General features: G+C 34.2%; 1 protein-coding gene and 1 long non-coding RNA gene across 4 annotated transcripts; both read left to right on the top strand.

Annotated features, from left to right (window-relative positions):
• Positions 1-691: 691 nt before the first annotated feature.
• On the top strand, positions 692-1,688 carry LOC130503324 (uncharacterized). Its single transcript, XR_008940739.1, has 3 exons — positions 692-924; positions 1,001-1,082; positions 1,406-1,688. It is a non-coding gene; the product is annotated as an uncharacterized LOC130503324 (long non-coding RNA).
• A 13,017-nt stretch (positions 1,689-14,705) lies between these two features.
• Positions 14,706-16,783, top strand: LOC130503323 (uncharacterized). Of its 3 annotated transcripts, none has more exons than XM_056998003.1 (7): positions 14,706-14,865; positions 14,984-15,053; positions 15,141-15,211; positions 15,298-15,384; positions 15,479-15,621; positions 15,945-15,999; positions 16,322-16,783. In XM_056998003.1, the coding sequence occupies exons 2-7, from the start codon at positions 14,984-14,986 to the stop codon at positions 16,541-16,543; spliced, it is 648 nt and encodes a 215-aa protein (XP_056853983.1). In that variant the 5' UTR covers positions 14,706-14,865; the 3' UTR covers positions 16,544-16,783. The 3 variants fall into 3 exon arrangements, with proteins under 3 accessions (XP_056853983.1, XP_056853981.1, XP_056853982.1); XM_056998001.1 differs by having other exon boundaries at positions 16,319-16,783; XM_056998002.1 differs by having other exon boundaries at positions 14,720-14,885; positions 16,319-16,783.
• The last annotated feature ends 2,229 nt before the right edge of the window (positions 16,784-19,012 follow it).

The following is a 19,012-nucleotide window of genomic DNA, read 5'->3' as shown; positions in this document are numbered from 1 at the left end:
AAGGAAGAATATGCAGCAAAAGGAAGTCGACGATCAAGAAAACGCCAAGAATATCCACATGAGCTCCTTCTTCAAGCAATCATTGCTGATGTTGATGAGATCCAGAGCCAACTTGATTACCATGTAAGGTTGTTTCTTCTCAATTAACACCATATATGTAAGGTTTGAACATTAACTGTGGTTATGTGATTGAGATTCTGTCTACATTTTGTCGCATTTGTTTCCGATTAAATTGTTCAAGGATATGGCCTGTAGCGAGAAAGAAGAGAAGTTATTATTACTAAGTGCATTCTTTCTCAACGATGGGGCTTCAATAGCAAAACGTCTCTCTGATGCTAATGTTTCTATCAACAAGCTTGAACGTAAACATATTGCTGCTGCAGTTTTTGCTTGATAGCTATACCTGTTTCCAAGTCTTTTTTTTCCTGTATGATTTAACTCTCATTCTCTGGATGGATGAATTTCCTTTTGTAGGCTCAGATTGTTTCAGAAACAGACTATCATCGAAAGTAACGTCTCTCTTTTTACTGCCCCCCTAAAAAAAAACTTTTTAAACAAACTGCACTGCGTTTTTTAGTTCTTGTATATGATAAGTTATTGCAGGCTGGGAGAGTTTATGAGTCTATACACACACAGTAAAATACAGAAAGCTCTTAACCATCTACTAGACATGAAGATTGCGAAAGTTTGTTGAAGTGGACTCAACCAGAGAGTTGGTCCCCAAATGCAATGTACAAGGCTACAAACATGTTTCCCTCCAGCAGCAAAGCTGAATGCTTCTATGAGCTTTTTATTCTTCCTACCTAGAGCGAGAGAGGATATCAGAATCCACAAAAAGCTACATCTATGCCTCTACCAACTTTGAAAAGGTACTCTTCAAGCCCAAAGGATTCTACTGTGGGATTATACTTCCCCTCCGTATAGGTGTGTCTTCTCTTTTCTCTTTCTATTGATCCTCCTTTTGTGACTTTTCTCTAATTAACTTGCATATTTTTGTTAGCTTGGTACATGCACCATCCCCGAAGCTGTGTAATTATAGGGAGTATAATACATGAGTTTTCTTTTCCTGAAATTTGGTCAAGGTAAACCTTTTTCTCTCCTACAGTTTTGCCAAATCATTAAGCACATAAAACAATATTATTCACGTACATGAACTACAGTGCCCCCTTGGTATGCAATTTCGTTTTTGTTTGTGGGTGTGCAATTACTTCAAATAAGTTACACACAGTGTATTGCATCGAATACTATATTTTTCTATAGTAAATTGCTTGGTCCGTGGTTGAATCTAAAGATGATAATGTTCGATGCAATATGATGAGTGCATAAAGGTATAGTTCTATGTGTATTAGTCTATAATGATTTGCTTGGCACGAGGTTGAGCCTAATGTGAATGTATTTTATTCAGCGTAATGAGTGCATCAACGATTGTGATAAGGATGTTGAAAGAGGTAGGGAGCTTAGGCAGATTAAAGATGGTATCTAATGCTTTCACTAGGAAGGGAACAGCTTTGCGGAAGATGGAAGAAGTCTCGAGAGCCTATGAACATGTTACTGGGACTGACCAGAAAGCTCTTGCGGAGCACCGTAAACCAGCACGTTGAAGAGGCTTGATAAGGTTGAGAGAGTCAAGAAAGAGTTGGCGCATCAAGAGTATTTTGATCCCAGTAATGGTGAGGCGGAGCGTGAGAAAGGTATTTTGGGTTTGCAATTATATCTTCGTGAAGCAAGTTATACGACCATCATGTTGTGTTTGTAATACAGGTAATGAGTTCTAAAGGAGCAGGAAAATCACGATGTTGTGAGATATCACACTGAAGCAATCAAAAGGAATCCAAAGGACCCGAGAGTAAGTCCAGTCCTCATCATCTTATGTGCTTTACTGCTGTGTACAAAAGCTTCCATATTTGATTGTTTGAATTAACAAGTTATTATCAACATTTTCTTCTGGTATTTTGATGATCATTTCTTAGTAGAATAAACTTTTTCTGAATATAAATTAGCATATTTATTTGTGTCTACTGATGTTTAATTTTCTATAGTAATATATTTATCTTTTTTTTGTTCAATAGTAATATATTTATTTTTGCTTTGTCAATAAAAAATTGAGTCGCATTATTAGTTTATCAACAAAAAATAACTATAAAACTTCATTGAGAAATTTATTTATGGTTATGGATTTTGTAGCATAAATATAAAGATATGATCTTGTGCAAACAACACTCAGCGACCTCACCGTAACAAAAATAAAATAAACCCTGACTTAATATATCTATTCCTGAACCAAAATAACACAATCAAACAGGCACAGCATGAAAACTCAGAATCTTCTTACCGAAGTAGCAAGATCGCAGCCTACTGTTCAGTTACGTTGTCTTCTGAGTTGGCGTTATGCAGCTATTCAAACCAAACTATACCATTTTTTCTTCCACAATGACCTATTGCACTGCATTTTTGGCAAGTAAAAGCCCACAAACACTTACATCTACCGTCTCCATTTATCATAAAAGTGACGGGCAATTTCAAATTTCCGAGAAAAGAAAATTTTGTTTGCAACAATGGTCTATACTCATTATTTGCTTCAAAAAGTACCACAACAAATCATGTGAATTACTCTACCTACCCAACAAATAAAGAACAAGAACAGCAAAAAACAAATTTAGCAAGGTTCATCAGTGGCCATAGCAAAACTAAAACTTCACAAACACGGTAAATATTAAGATAGAGCAACAACGACCCCGCGCAAGTTCCGCCCCTAGTCAGTTAAACCGCTTCATAATCTCATTTAAAGTTAGATAAGATTTTATTTTTATGTTTTGACAGAAAACTCCACAAAACTACTAAAGCATTCATATAAAATATTTTCAAATAAACAAATTTTAAAATAAAAACTGTAGTAGAAAAATAGAAAATAAAAAATATTTGAATTTTTATTTAGATAATAAAATATTATTTATTAAATATAAAGTATTTTGAGATTTTAATTCGAATACAATTATTTAGCAACATTAAAAGTAGTTTAATATACACATGCATACGTGAGAAGCACGTACGCTGTTTAGTATAAACTTATTAAAATATCCAATACTTATACAACAAATTTTTTAACGTATGTTTTGGTGTTGATAAAAATGCTGTGATGCCACCTTGTGGAACTTAGTCACATTTAAACGTGTTGGCCCCCACCTCCCCTCCTTGGGGTTAAGAATGTAGACAAAGGAGAAATTTATAGTTTTTCTTTTCCAATCATGCTAAGTATTCGTCGAATAGTTCAAATGCGTCACATTAAAAAAAGTCCCTTAGATTCTGATCTACATTTTTTTTTTTCATCTAGTATTATATTTTATTAAAGGAACATGGCCCAACCGGACTAAGCCCAAACCGAAAATGCAAGACCATCAAGGCCCGATAACAGAGAAACAAGACCAGAACCCGACATCAAGGACAGACGAAACGGGCCGAAGCCCAAACCCGAAACCACGCGTCGCCACTGAAGCCACGCGTCCACAATCCTTCCACATCGACCACGTGCTCGACTCCACTGAACGTACGAACCACGAGTCAACCATTCACTACACCGTCATCCACGGCCGAGATTTTCGCCGCAGTAAACGAAACGACTGATGTTTCGCCGGAACACGCCGTCGACAAATCACCGCACCACCTTAACGCCTTCACGGAAGGCCAAAACGCAACCGGACCACCACTTCATGAAAGATAACCACCGTCTTCAATCAATCTAATATAACCCCGAACATCGGAGGAATAGAGTGAGAGTCGGTGTAATACTGAAGTTGAAAATCAGAAGAAGCGATGATCAAACAGAACCGGAACCACCCCGATACAGAGCCGACGAAGACGATGTCATGTAATCATCTCTTCCCGGAAAAAACGACAGCCGGCGAAGATAGTGTTGAGATAACCACCACTTTCCGGAATCAAAAGCCCGACCTCTCGGGAACCATAAACCCTGCACCGCAAGATCCGGTGATGGACAACCATACCAAGTCGGTGAAAATTCTTCTTCTAAAAGATCTAAAGGAGATAAGAAGAAGAAGATTCGAGAGATAACTCTCTCTCTCTAGAAAGAGAGAAACCGACTTGCGTGCCGTTTTCCAGCAACAAACATAGATTCTGATCTACATAAAAAACACAGTTATTTTTTGATTACTAGTTTATATTTAAATGTGTGCATATGATTTATTTAAAATGTTTTTATTTATTTATTTAACTCATCTCATATTTATTTGTTTAGATAAATAGTTATCTATTCTAATAAAATCTAAATAATATATAATATATATACTTATCGGATTTTTTGATTACTAGTTTATATTTAAATGTGTGCATATGATTTATTTAAAATGTTTTTATTTATTTATTTAACTCATCTCACATTTATTTGTTTAGATAAATAGTTATCTATTCTAATAAAATCTTAATAATATATAATATATATACTTATCGGTCATTATATTTTAAATAAAAATATTATTGAAAAATTAACTTGAAAGTGCATATGAGTATTTTTGTAGTTATTTAATTTTGATAGTTCAAATATTTTCTGTTTTGTGACTAAGTTAAAATGAAAATATTATTCTTATTATTGTTTTGAACTTTAAAATGAAAATATTATTTTAATGACATCTTAAAGATATTATAAAAATTAATGACGAAACCCGTAATATATTATCACTGCTAATTCCATATAATACTTTAATTTTAAACAGCAGGTATATTTTATGGAAATAAATAAAAAGACCCAAATGATTTTGTGACGAACTTACAAAGAAAAGATCCAAATGTTGTAAGAAACAAAAAACAAGAACATTTTCTTGTAAAGGGAGGTCCGTCCACTAACGGACACATTGTAAGTTAAAGGACACACGTCTGTTTCCTTAACTTGCATGCATTTTTGTTCGTCAACTTGCATATATTTCGAAAATCTCAAATTAAATGAAAGTGAAAAAGAAATGGTGAAAACAATGTTTTTTTTTTTTTTTTTGGACAACGGTGAAAACAATGTTAGTTTACCTGATTAACACATGAAAAAGCGCGTAGGGGTACTGAATGATCCACCCAAAAATCCAAAGTGGGTTTCTTCTGTGTTCGTTGGTTAGCTTTTGTGTATATTATAATATATTCACACATATATGTATATATAGATAAAGAATACAATAAATCTAATATGATGCCAACTTAGTTCTCGTAAAACAAAAATGATGCTCTGTTCAAAAGAAAAAAGAAGCAAAAATGATGCCAACCTAGGAAAGTAATGAATAATAACCGGGAAACAGTTTGGATGATTGAAATTTTTCTTAGGAATATTATTGTTTTATGAAAATCAAGATTGAAGTTATAGAAAAAAATCCCTTAAGTGGTGAAAATAGTTGCAAACCTAGAATTTTATCATCTATTTTTCATACGTAATAAATATATTTAAAAGAAGAAGAGATGAAGCACTCATTATATATTGATGATTATACTTAACTAATAGCATCTCGTTCTCTCATTGGCTAATAGCATCTCGTTCTCTCATTGAAAAAGTCTCATTTAAGTATTACTTTCGTCATTTAAGTATCTAATATATGAGAAAAAATAAATAATTTTGATTTAACATTTTACCAAAAAAACAAAAAGAAGAACAAATAATTGTGCTTTATTAGATGGACATTTTATAGTATTTGAGAATCTCACCAGAAAATATTTTAAAATATTTCATTTTATGGGTGAATCCAATATTTGAGATACCCACATAACGTAAAATTATTTTTTTGTTCTTATATTTTAGATATTCAAGTGAGAATCCTCCAACGAGATACTTTAATGAGCAAAATTGATCATTAGCAAGCAGCACTCTATATAAATAAATGTAGTACGAATAAAGAATATGATATTGTTTCACATTTTCAGTGTCTTACTTTTTTTTTGATAAAAACATTTTCAGTGTCTGTTACATATATAAAGGTTTAAACGAACATATGAAGAAACATAAAAGGACTTTTTACAAAAGAAAAAACAACATAAAAGGACTAATAATTATAATGCGACTCGGAAATTTAGAAAGGCTGCCAACTGATATTTTATTGAAAGAGTTTTAAAACACACACAAAGCCAAGAGAAATAATTCATCTTTTCCCACCGAACGAGATTCACAATTGCATTACTAAATTGATCGGCCAGTCCACTTTCTGGCGAAAACCAAAGTTTTGATCACATGCTGTGTGTTGTAACGGTTACATACATATGTATAAGTTAATAAAGAGAAACCGTTGTTTATAATTGCTGCTAGACTCGGTGATAATGCCAGGTCACATTTTCCTGTCTAGAGAGGTTTCCTTCTCGCAAAGTCGATCTTTTTTTTTGTCATCAAGTCGATCTTTATATATTAACTAGGCGTTCTGCACTTTGTTCAATAATAATTTTTAAATTTAAATTATATTTAAATACAATTATATTATTATTATAGATTTTATTTTTATCAATATTTAATAGAAATTTGATTTAATTGAACATAAACTTATGTAAAATAAACATTTATTATAATTTTAAATTATATTCAAGAAAAATATGTATATATTTAAATTATAATTTTTGATAGATTTTATATATATTTCTTTTGAATAAATATATTAAATCAGTTTGAATAAAACTAATAAAATTGATATTAAAGTTGTATTTTTTTTAACGTGATATTAAAGTTGTATAATTATCATAAAGTACAACTAAACAGTATTTCTAAAATTTGTAGATATATAAAAAAACTGATAATATTATGATTGCAAATTTATTATCTTTTAAAATGTGAAAAATGAATATCGTTTTAGTACTAAAATTATATAATTATAAAAATAGAAATAAATAATATTTCAAAATTTGTAAAATATTAATATATTTCTATAATTATATTAAATTATCATATTTGAATAAATTTACTTTAGTGATAATGTATAATCTACTACTATAGTTTAAAAACATTTACCCAAAATATTAATAAATATTAAGTGTAATTATCCATGTCACATTTAACGAAAATCATGTCATTAATTTTAATATACCATGTCGCATTTGTTTGGTGAAAATCATTGCATTTATGATATTTATTAAAATCAGTTTACAAATAATATCTAGAATATTAGGGGATTGAAAACCATTACATTGTTTGAGATAACAACGTGTTGTCGATAAGAATAATTTTTAAAATCCTTAAAAATAGGTTGTCAATCAAAATATATATCTCTTATATATTAATTCTAGAACATTTCAACATTTTGCATAACCATGTGTCATCAATAGGATGATTCTTAAATTTTTTAGAAAAATAAATTGGTCTATATAAATATTTTCAATTATTTCCTTAAATAAAAGCTACAAATTTCTTAGAAAAATTTACCAAATATGACTCAAATTTGATTTTAATGCAAAACTATATCAAAACTTAAATCAAATGAAAAACTAACCTAAAAGTCTTGTGACAAAAAAAAAACAGAACTCACTTTTACGAATATAACTCTGAAAGTCTTCTAAATCTTCTGAGATACTGTAAGTCGTCCAGACGACGTCCAGAAAAGTTTTCTAATATAGTTGATCTTAAAAATAATTTATAAGTTTTGTGAAAAATAATTTGATAAGTAAAAAATTAAAATCATGTAATTATAACCTGTTTTAAGTGATATAAACTAAGATATAATAAAATTGAATTATTTTCAACATAGATGAGTGGAATTAGTGAATCATGATATTCTTTGGTTTAGGGTTTGACAACATATATTGTAGTATTGTATGTATTTTTAGGGTTAAATTTTGGAAAACTTAATGTTTTTGAAATATAATTTTTTTTCTATATGTGTTTATTTTTGTGTATAGCAAACACTTTTTAAGTTTAATTTGATTGTTGAAGTGTTTAGTTAGTAAAATTAGTTTAGGGGATATGTTTAGGGTCTAGACAACTTACATGAAAGTCGTCCGGCGATAAGTATTACCGGTTAGAAGACTTCTCTGAAATCCGGTTTTAGACAAATTGAATTAATTATATGAATATGACCACTACAAGAAAACGCGTCTATAACAACGACTCGTTACGAGGAAATTATTTCCTCGTAAATATACATGGTATTTACAACGACATTACGAATAAATAAATATTCGTCGTAAATTCGTTGTAAAGTTACAACGAAATAGATTCGTCGTAAACCCAATGTAATTTTACAAGACTTTTACGTGGAAAGCCCATTTCGTCGTAAACTCATTGTAAATATACAAGTCATTTACAACGAATCATGTAACCGTTACTTTTGGTGAAAACGTGCATATAGTGTGGTTTAAAGTAACTAACTTCGTTGTAAAATCATTGTAAATTTACGAGTGATTTACGTGGAAAGCCCAATTCGTCGTAAACTCATTGTAAATATACAAGCCATTTACGACGAATCATGTAACCGTTACTTTTGGTGAAAACGTGCATATAGTGGGGTTCAAAATAAACTAACTTCATTGTAAATTCGTTGTAAATAAGATGTAAAAACGATGTAAAAGCATAGTAAAGCTTTTCGTTGTAAAATCCATGTTACACCTTCACCTACCACTTACGAAAATTGTCTATATATATGATCATTTCTCAATTCAAATAACACACAAACGAAATCAAATAAAAAAACCAGAAAAAAGAAAAACAAATGGCTGATGGCTTCAATATTTACGAGTTACGAAGTTGGATGTATTCGCATAAAGATGATTCCGGTAGAGTGACGGATGCATTTCTAAGCGGGCTAGAGACATTCATGCACCAGGCGGGCTGTACACCGATCACGCAGGAAAGCGGTAAGATGTTCTGCCCTTGTCGGAAATGCAAGAATTCAAAATTTGCTCGTAGTGAAACTGTATGGAAGCACTTACTAAACAGAGGATTTACACCACAATATTATATTTGGTATCAATATGGGGAGGGTTATGGTGGAAATGAAGCTAGTAGTAGTAATAATTTTGAAGATGCTGGTAATAGTGAAGAACCGAATCATTTGCATAATAAATCTAGTTATCATCAGGAGGAGCAGATGGTAGATCATGATAGGGTTTAGGGTGTAGATCATGTAAAATCATGATAGGGTTCAGATGGTAGATCATGATAGGGTTAAGTAATCTTTGGTACTATTATTGATAATGTAAAATTCTAACAGTGATGTATTAATTTGTAGGTTGATTATGACGATCCATATTATCCTGTATGGTTTCATGGTTTGATTCAAGGTCCAGTAGCAAAGGTCACCACATCATCTATGTACTTCACACGAGGTTTCACTTTTCATACATATGAGTATGGGCGACGTCGGGCAACAAGCAACTACGGAATATGTGTGAAAGGTGAAACAAACTTTTACGGGATCTTGCAAGAGATTATTGAAGTGGAATTTCCAGGGTTGTTGAAGCTAAAATGTGTCCTCTTCAAATGCGAGTGGTTCGACCCGGTGGAGAACCGTGGTGTTCGGTTTAACAAATTTAGTGTTGTGGATATCCATTCTGGGAGAAGATATAACAAATTCGAGCCTTTCATCTTAGCTTCCCAAGCCGAACAAGTTAGCTTCTTTCCATACCCTCGCCTTCGAAGTTCTGGGAAAAATTGGTTAACTGCTATCAAAATAACACCTCGTGGACGGATTGTTGCTGGAGAAGAACCACCTTTGCAAGAAGAAGATGCAATCAATGAAGTTGAGGTACCTGATCAACAAACTGATGAAATTCTTTTGATCGACCCGGATAACCGTCAATATGAAGATCTTCCCGAAGATGTGACGGATGAAGCACGTGAAGATGAGTTCGATAGAAGCGATGATGATCATTGTAGTGATGTTGATGAGAACTCAAACGATTCTTCATGATGTAAAATATGTAACAAATGTTGATTTTTATTAGAAGATCTTATTTTCATATGTGTATCAAATTCTATTTTATATAATATGCATTTTAAAAAAAAAATTGGAGTTTATGGTTTCAGTTGGAAAAAGAGGTTGAATGTGTAAAATATATGATAGTATAGATATGTAAGTTTGGGGTTTAGGGATTTTGATTTTCGGGGTTTCACATATTTCGTTGTAATTTCGTTGTAAAAAAAACGCGGGCCTGGTACTTTCCTCGTAAAGTTTAGGTTCGTTGTAATTTCGTTGTAAACCATGAATCGGAGTTTAGGGATTTGATTTGTGGTTTCAAAGAGTCGTTGTAAACACGTCGTAAACAAAAAAAGCGGGCATGGTACATTCGTCGTAATTCCTGAAAGCACGTGTCCTCGTAAATTCGTCGTAAACTGAAACACGGGCCTGGTATATTCCTCGTAAATTTACGACGAATTTACGAGGAACGTGTTTTCTTTATATATGCAACGCCTCTGAACGAGGCTTCCTCGTTCATTCCTCACAAATCTCTCTCTCTCTAAGGTAACTCCTCTCTCTCTCTCTCTAGTTAGTTTTTTTTTTATAATTAGTTTAGGTGGTTAGTATAGGGAATTAGTTTAGAGAATTATTTTAGGGAATTAGTTTAGGTGGTTAGTATAGAGAATTTTTTAAAAAATAATTAATTAATAGTGTTGTGATTTTTAATTATTTTTTTTTTAAATAATGTAGATCATGGCTCCTAGGAAAAAACCACCACCGACTTATGATGAGATGTTTGGCGACGGTGCCGGGACGTCTTCTTCTTCCGGCGGCCGAGCATCTTCTGATGCCGTTCCGGACTCTCAGACATCTCAGAGAGTTTGGAGTCCTCCTCCCGCACCTCACATGGCTCCACCTCCGCCACCAGCAGCTCAGATGGCTCCACCTCCTCCACCAGCAGCTCCGCAGGAGCCCATTCCAGGAGTAGATGTTCATCCAGACTTGCGGGTGCCTCCTCATGCACCATACGCAAGATATACAGTGGAGGATTTGCTTTCCGCGCCTGGACGGGAGGGTATGGACGTTTTGGACCCCGATAGACCGCCGGGTACTTATTGGTAAGTAAATTTATAATTTAAAAATTTCAAATCATTTTTATATAGTTTATTAACAAGTTGGTTCAATTTGCAGGTTTGGGGCCAACAACCGTGTTTCCCGGAGCGTTTCAAAGACGATGAAGGGATACCTAGACGGAGCTTATCCAAACTGGAGCTTGACTCCAGATCACGTCAAGACCACTTGGTTTAAACAGTTTGCGGTAATTTTTCAATTTTCTTTTTTATATTTAATTTTATTATTTTTATTAATTATTAATTATTAATGGTTTCATAAATTTGTTTGTTTCAGCAAAGGTGGAATTGGTCCTTAGGAATCACCGAAATGGTGAAGAAGGAATTCGAGGCAAAGGCGAAGACTCGCCTTACCAACACGGTCTCGGATTGGAAGGATAAGTGGGAGATCTACGGCTATGACGGGAAGCCCACTGGGGTCACCAATGATGTATGGGATGGCCTCATCTCCTTTTGGAAGCTACCCAGCTCAATCCGGAAGGCCAACTCCTGCTCCGCTTTCCGTAGGACCAAGGATAAAGACGGGAATTTGCCTATGCTCCATACCACCGGGCAAAAACCTCATGTCGGGATCCGTCTCGACGCTGTAAGTTTTAGTTGTAATATTTATTTTATTAATAAATTTGAATTTCAATATTTAATATTTTATTATTGGTTTTTGTAGTTTGAGAAGACCAGAGTCATGCCATCTTTGTCCGACCTCTTCAAGATGACTCACGCCAAACCGGACGGGACTTTTGTTGATCCTGCATCCGAGAAGCTCTTCAACACTGTGGCTGCTCGGGTTGATGAGCGGGAGACGCAACTCACCCAGCAGTCTCCGGATGGATTACCCGTCAAATTGACGACGGAAGAGGTCGATAGGATCTTCGAGGCGGTAAAATTTAAAAGCTTTAGTTTAAATTAATTTTACTATTTCAACAATATTAACTATTTAATATTATTTTTTGTAAGTCGCTCCAAGAAAGAAGGGCCGGACGGTGGGAATCGGTTCTGTCAACGAAGTCGCAAGGGCGACTTCGTCTTACTCTTCTAGACGGGCCCAAGAGACTTCTCAGATGCCGGCTCGATTGGATACCCAGCAGAAGCGTTTAGACTCTCTCGAGAACCTGTTGGATATTATGGCGATGGGGAACCCGACCATGCAGAGAGCGTTGGCGGCCAGACAAGAAGCTCTCGGGATGCAACAACGGGATCCCGAATCTACCGATCCAGTGGGAGCGGGAACGAGCGGAGAGGGACCGAGCGGGACCGGCTACTTTGATGATGTATCACTCCCGTAGATTTTTATTTTTATAATTTTGTTTTGTAAAATATTAAAACTTAAATTTTATTTATGGAATATTTATTTTCTAAACAATTGTTTTTTATTATTTGAAATTTTAATTTTTATAATTTCCAATTTTATTATAAATAAAAATAAAATATTAAATGAAACTAATATAATTAATATAATAAATAAAATAACGATGTAAATTCGTCGTAAAGTTTACAACGAATTTACATCGAAGTACTCGTAAATACGATGTAAACTATTACATCGGGTTTACAACGACAGAGATGTAAAGTCGTCGTAAATTTTACAATGAATTTACATCGAACATTTACGTGTATTTTACATCGAAATGTTTACAACTCCTTTACGACGAACCTTTACGAGTTAGTTACAACGAGTGTTTACGTGGACATTACGACAAATGCTTTCCTTCTCCTTTACGACGAATTCATTAACTCGTAACCGTTACGTGGCGTTTACGACGAATCTTCTTTTACGACGGACGATTAACAACGAATCGCGTTTCGAGGTAAATTCATCGTAATCCCTCTTTTACAACGAATTTACAACGGATATCGCCCTGGTAAATAATATGTTTTCTTGTAGTGGACCGGTTTGAGTTATCAAATCGAAAATGTATAATTAATAAGAAAAATATCGCATGAAAGTAATACGAGATAAATCTTTCCAATAGTCTTTTTTAATTTGCTTTCATATATCAATTGCAGTATATAAATATACATATAGATAGTGGCCCAAAGAGAGAAATCATCCGAACCAATTATAGTATATGCCGTAGAAAATAAGTAATGGTATTATATAATGCAATGACATTACATGTAATTATTTTAGGCAAATGAAATGTTTTTATTAAAATCTATTAGAATGATTCTTATGGTGACATCTAAATAATGACATTTTTGTTAATCACACATAAACATAAGGTTTATTATTAATATTGCTCCTCAAATAATAGAAAGGAGATTATATTTTTTTTTAAACATGTCCAGGAAAAATGAAAAAAATTCTACACCAGATTTTTATGGATGTGAGTCATGTGACAGGTGTTGAATTTACTAATACACCAGACCATTCTTATTAATTACATATGAATGTAAAGTTTGTGGTTAATATTGCTCCAATAATATAAAGAATATATATATATATATTTTTTTTTAAAAACATGTTTGAGAAAAATGAAAAAAATTATACACCAGACTTTTATGGATGTGACAGGTGTTGATTTTACTAAATATATAAGAAACTTTGGGAGTTTGTAAGGTTGCTCTAATTTTTTTTTGTTGGTTTAAAACTTTGAGAGTTTCTAAAGTTTTTCTTATCATATCATGATATGAAATATAGATCTTTTATCCAATGATAGTACATATATAGAGACAAAAACCTTTAGGCATTAGGATTAGACACCCATATATTCCTTCGGTTAGGGATATTATCCTTTCGGGTATTAGTTTTTCGCCTTTTAAAATGATTCTATTCGGGTATTACAAAAAATTAGATCGAGTTTGAATCGGATCTTCCTAGATTCTGGTGGGTTCAGATTTTATCCGAAATAACCAAACTACTCAATTCAACTAAAAGTTTTATATACAAACTACTCAAACTTATCCAGAATAACTTAAAACTCATAAATACTCAATTTATATAGTTCAAATTATTTTTTTCTGAAAGTATACAAGATATAAAGTTATATTTATTTTATCCAAAACATCTATTTTCATCTATAAATACCCAAAATAATTAATATATTTTGTTTTAATCTTAATTTTAGATAGTAATACTATTATAATTATAATTTAAAATCATATTTTTATATATTTATATGTTTGGATATGTTCGGTACTCATTCGATTTTCGATTGCGATTTTTTGAATTTTGAGAATAGTTCCATTCGAATATTTCAGCATCCGAACGGATCAGATACTCAGTTTTTTGGGTCGGTTCGGATAATTACTTCGGATATGGATATTTATCTCGCCCTATTTTTTTTTAACGCTGATTTATTATTATGATATTACAATTATTAGGAATATTACATAGACGATTCGACAACCGACAATACTACCTGTCTTATGAAGATCTACGCCTAACTGCATCATCTGAGCCGTCCTATGAAGATCCACGCCTGACCAGGTTTACTTGCACCATGTTGAAGATCTCTTGTAATTCTTCTTTCCATAATCTGCATAGTTATCTGTAATTCTTCCTTCCATAATCTGCATAGTTGCCTAATAAATCGCGCTTTCTCCGGGACTTGAAACCTGAATTTAAGAAAATCTGCAATAAATTGCATAGGTTGGAAGTCGAACCCCAGATTGGAGGTAGAAGCCTAGAAGCCTTGCCTTTAGACCTTAACCATTAGGCTAAGTTGCTTCCAATATCTCGCCCTATTATGCATCGTATTGTAAACAATAACCGGTCGAGATCCGTTGACCCAGTTGATAAATAAGTATACTGTTTCTGCGTAACAGGTACCGACGAGTTGACTCAGTTATTTTCACTCGTCGTTGAATCAGAAAAAGAAAAAAAAGGGAACCTTTTTCTTATCTCTCACTGTGACAGTCGACTTCCCCCTACATCGGTAACGATCTCATTTCACGGGTCAAACTAGTTCAGCTTTTGTTCCATTGATTCGTCAAATCGAGTCAAAATCTCGTTTGGTCTGATTTGTGTTAGTCTCCAATGTTGTGATTTTGCAGATGGCGACTGAAAAGCCTATTACTACAGAGACCGTTGCTCTCACGGAGAAGAAAATGGACATGTCTTTAGGTTTGTTTTATGTTTCTTTCTTTACGTTCTATAACAAAGATGCATCCTTTGTTGCTCATGACCCATTCGTATCTCTTGTGAGCACAGATGCCATTATCAAGATGTCAAAGAGCAATACCAATAATAATGTCAATAAAGGCAAGAAACACAGAGCATCGGTAACTAGTAGTCTTTAAGCTTCTCAATCAAACTTTTATCTTTTGATTCTTTATTAAACATTGATTGTTTTTTTTATTTGAGGCAGAATAAAAAGGAGAGTTTCAATAGTGCTGCCAAGAACAGTACGGTAAAAGCTCAGCGTTATATGGACTCACGGTCTGATGTTAGACAGGTTAGTTTAGTAATTGTTGTGTTGTTGGTCATTTGGATGTGTGTTTTTTTTTGCTTATGTGTTTATGTTCTTACTTTATATATCATAATTGCAGGGTGCTTTTGCTAAGAGAAGGTCAAGTTTCCAAGGAAACCACTTTCCTGTCACAACAACCATTGCTGGTAAAACCGCTTCTAGTGCTCCCCTCCGTGGTAGACCTAATAATGCTGGAAGGATGGCTAATACGAATCAATCAAGGTCTTGACTGCTTGATACTTCTCTGATTTGCTTATTAACATGGTCTCCTTCTTTGCTATTCTACTGTTTCTGATGCCAGAAGCTTATAAGCTCCTTACCGTTAGGAGTACAAGTTTGCTCAAGAATTTCTTTGTGACTGCTTGTTTCTGTGTTCTGAAAAATTTTACTTGAATTTATTGGTCTATTTGTAGTATTGTTGTGACATTAAATGGTAGATGCACGGTTTGTAGGACACCATGAGGATTCAGATGTCAGGATCTTCATCATTAAACATCTCATTGTTATTTGTTGCATGACGGATCATCATTGTTTCTTTTGTGCAGGTTCATTACTCCACCAGCTCAGTATGGTTCTGCACCAAGAGGGTTTGTGGCCAAGGTAAACTATTCATATCTATATGTTAGTTAGCATTAGCTCACCTTTGTGGTATTGGTTTTTGTTGGTAAGGGTAGACACAGTCGAACTCGGAGAGATCGTAGTTTAGAAAGAAATCAATGTTATTGAAATTAAAATTTTGATTGATGCTAGTCCAACTATATTTAACATCTGGTCTTTAATTCCTTATTCAAGACCAACTATGAATAATGGACAGATTCAGTATGTGTGTTGTCTGAGCATTACGATGACATTTTCATATCCATAACAAAAGGAGATTTTGAAAGTGATTGATTGACCTTAATCTGCAAACACAATGCAGCAGAGGGAGAAGATAGGGGAGAAGCAAGCAAATGGAGGAGGACAGAGGCAAGGGCCTCAAACGCTGGACTCACGGTTTGCGTACATGAAGGAAGAGAGGATGAAAATGAAAAGGTTTGCAGAAAAGGGTGGCAATGTAGTCAAGAATGGTGCTGGATTGCAGTACCACCAACAGCAGCAGCAGCAACGTCCCTGGGGCAGAAGAGCCACAAGATTCCCCAACTGATTTATGTGATCCGCAGCGTTCGGATGAATATATATTTGCTATTCATGTAGTTTGGTTTGGATTCAGTGTTTGAACTAGTGTACAACATTCATTTGTGAATCTCTCTCTCTCTCTCTTCTTGAAGACTAGCAGAAGAGGAGATATTGAAACTTGGTTGTACTTGGTGTGTTCATTGGTCAGGGAGGGATTTGGATATTGACTATTTTGGCCTAAAGATCACTGAGTTATATGTTTGCTTCATGATTGAGTTATATGCCACCCTTTGATCACAACCAATAAGTGAAGTATCCTGTTTGTTTCACAGACCATGTACAATGTCAAAGTGAGGAGGATGGTGGCGATGGGGTTGCCACCGATTGGATATGTGCACCGTACTAGTTGCAGAAATACAGGAGCCAGAAGGGAGAGTGTGCAGAAGATGTGAATAGCATGATTATGGAATTCAACTTCGTCATGAGATACACTGTGGATCAGCTTAACCGTGAGCTTCGAGGCGTATCCATTATCTATTGCCATGTGTTTGAAAGCGCTATATATGGCTATCCTCAAGAACCACCAACTCTACCGTATGCAACAACACTTCCATATCAATCCTCAATTAACAAAAAAAAAAATTATAGCTATCAAAATAACATTTTAATCACATTTGAGAAACACTCCACAGACAGCTAAGAGTGTCCATAGGTCCACTTGTGAACACTCCACATAGACCGAGAGTTATCTAAGAGTGTCCATAGACTATACTATACACAGAGTTTTCTGATCATGGAACTCTCTAAATGTGAAAGAGGCTTCTCATATGGGGTTTAATCTTAGTAGTGTGTGTGTTTGTGGTCATGTTTTAATGAGACGATGGAGGCTTGTTGTGGGATAGGGAGGTACAAGGGATGGCTTCCGTTCCGTGCATCTCGCCGGATATGGCTTGTTCCGACGCCAGTTACATCCTACAGACGCCGTTAACGCCATCCTCGCCGACAATGTACGGAATGGTCGGCACGTAGACATGTGTTACCGGAGTAACCTAGAAACAATGCTCGATGCTTGGAAAGTTGAAAGAACAACAAATGCACATAAAAACATTTTGCAAATGAGTTTACACAATGTTGTAAAAATATAGTTTATTTCCACCAAGGAGGCAAATATTTGATCAGAAGCGGAAAAAAAGAGAAAAAGGAAAAACTATGGGGTTGATTCCGAAAAGAAGAAAATTTGACGGGGTCTTTTGAACTCAAAGAAACATACGGGGCTGAAAAAAAAAAATAAGTTAAAGTGATGTGGATCGAATTCAAGTTTTACAACGTTGGGCTCAATTTATTCGTGAGTTCGCGTAAATGGCCCACATGAATCAGAAAGTTAGACTAGTCAACCCAGAAAGAAAGGTGAATAATGTGGTCCTTCTTTCTTCCGTTGTATAAACGGAAAATTTTATTCTTCAGCGAGACGTAGACATAAGCCCTGTTCGTTTGGTTGCCGCCGGTTTCAGCGTCAGCGTCGGCGTCAGCGACTGCGTCAAACTCATTTATCTGATGTTCGTTTGGTTGCCGCCGACGCTGACGCCGACATCGACGCCGACGCTGATTGTTGTTCGTTTCGAAGACGCAGAAAATTGACGCAGCCGCATGACGCAGCCGCATGACGCTGTTTTGGGTTGTTCGTTTGATTGACGCTGCGACTATTTTCATTTGTTATTCATATTTTATTTTTAAAAATTTGTAAAATTGTATTTTAAATAAATAAAATGTAGTTTAAATATATTTACATCCATAAGAATATTATGTTTAATTGGTAATAATTTTTTGGTCAAATATAAAAATATAAAAATATTTGATGTCATAAATTATAAGCTAAATAAAATAAAAATAATACATCAAATCATATTAAAAAAATTATATTGAAGTAAATATGATAAAATCATACATTTAATTTTCGAAATTATCATTTCAAACAAATAAGGCAAATATGTTTTACAGATAAAAGAAACATGAAATTAAGTTGGTTGATAAAAAAAATTATTACAGCAAGTCTTAAAAAAAATCAAATCATTAACTAAAACATGATTTAATATGGTAAACGACCTCTACCAAATCCATTTGTGATGTTATCACGCAAAGCCTCCATTGATGTATCACCTCTCGGTTCATATTCAATAATGTCCACCACCATCATCATCATCACCTTCTGTCAACGCCATCGTCGCTGTCACCAACTTAATCCACTTGACCAGACCATACTTTGGATGCTTACGGTCCAAAATCCTCCATTTTGCTTTCCATACTCCAAATGTCCTCTCAATGTATGATCGCAGACTTGAATGCCTTTTGTTAAACAGCTCTCGTGCACTAACTGGTGGTCCTCCTCTCTGAAATTGAGGAATATGATATCGCATATTACGATGCGGACCAAGATACCCTGCCCTGGTCGAGTATCCGGAATCAACTAGGTAGTACTTTTCAGGAGGAAGATGTGGGA

This window comes from Raphanus sativus, unplaced genomic scaffold (genome assembly GCF_000801105.2).
Source record: "Raphanus sativus cultivar WK10039 unplaced genomic scaffold, ASM80110v3 Scaffold0923, whole genome shotgun sequence".
In the NCBI taxonomy this organism is placed as follows: Eukaryota; Viridiplantae; Streptophyta; class Magnoliopsida; order Brassicales; family Brassicaceae; genus Raphanus; species Raphanus sativus.
Note: the sequence above shows the minus strand (reverse complement) of the source record. Positions and strands in the feature narration are given on the sequence as shown.

Bases quoted from the DNA above. Each gene is read 5' to 3' on its own strand.
- LOC130503323 (XM_056998001.1), top strand. From the start codon at position 14,984: ATGGCGACTGAAAAGCCTATTACTACAGAGACCGTTGCTCTCACGGAG. The intron at 15,212-15,297 runs GTAACTAGTAGT...TATTTGAGGCAG, and splicing joins GCAAGAAACACAGAGCATCG to AATAAAAAGGAGAGTTTCAA. The intron at 16,000-16,318 runs GTAAACTATTCA...AACACAATGCAG, and splicing joins CAAGAGGGTTTGTGGCCAAG to CAGAGGGAGAAGATAGGGGA.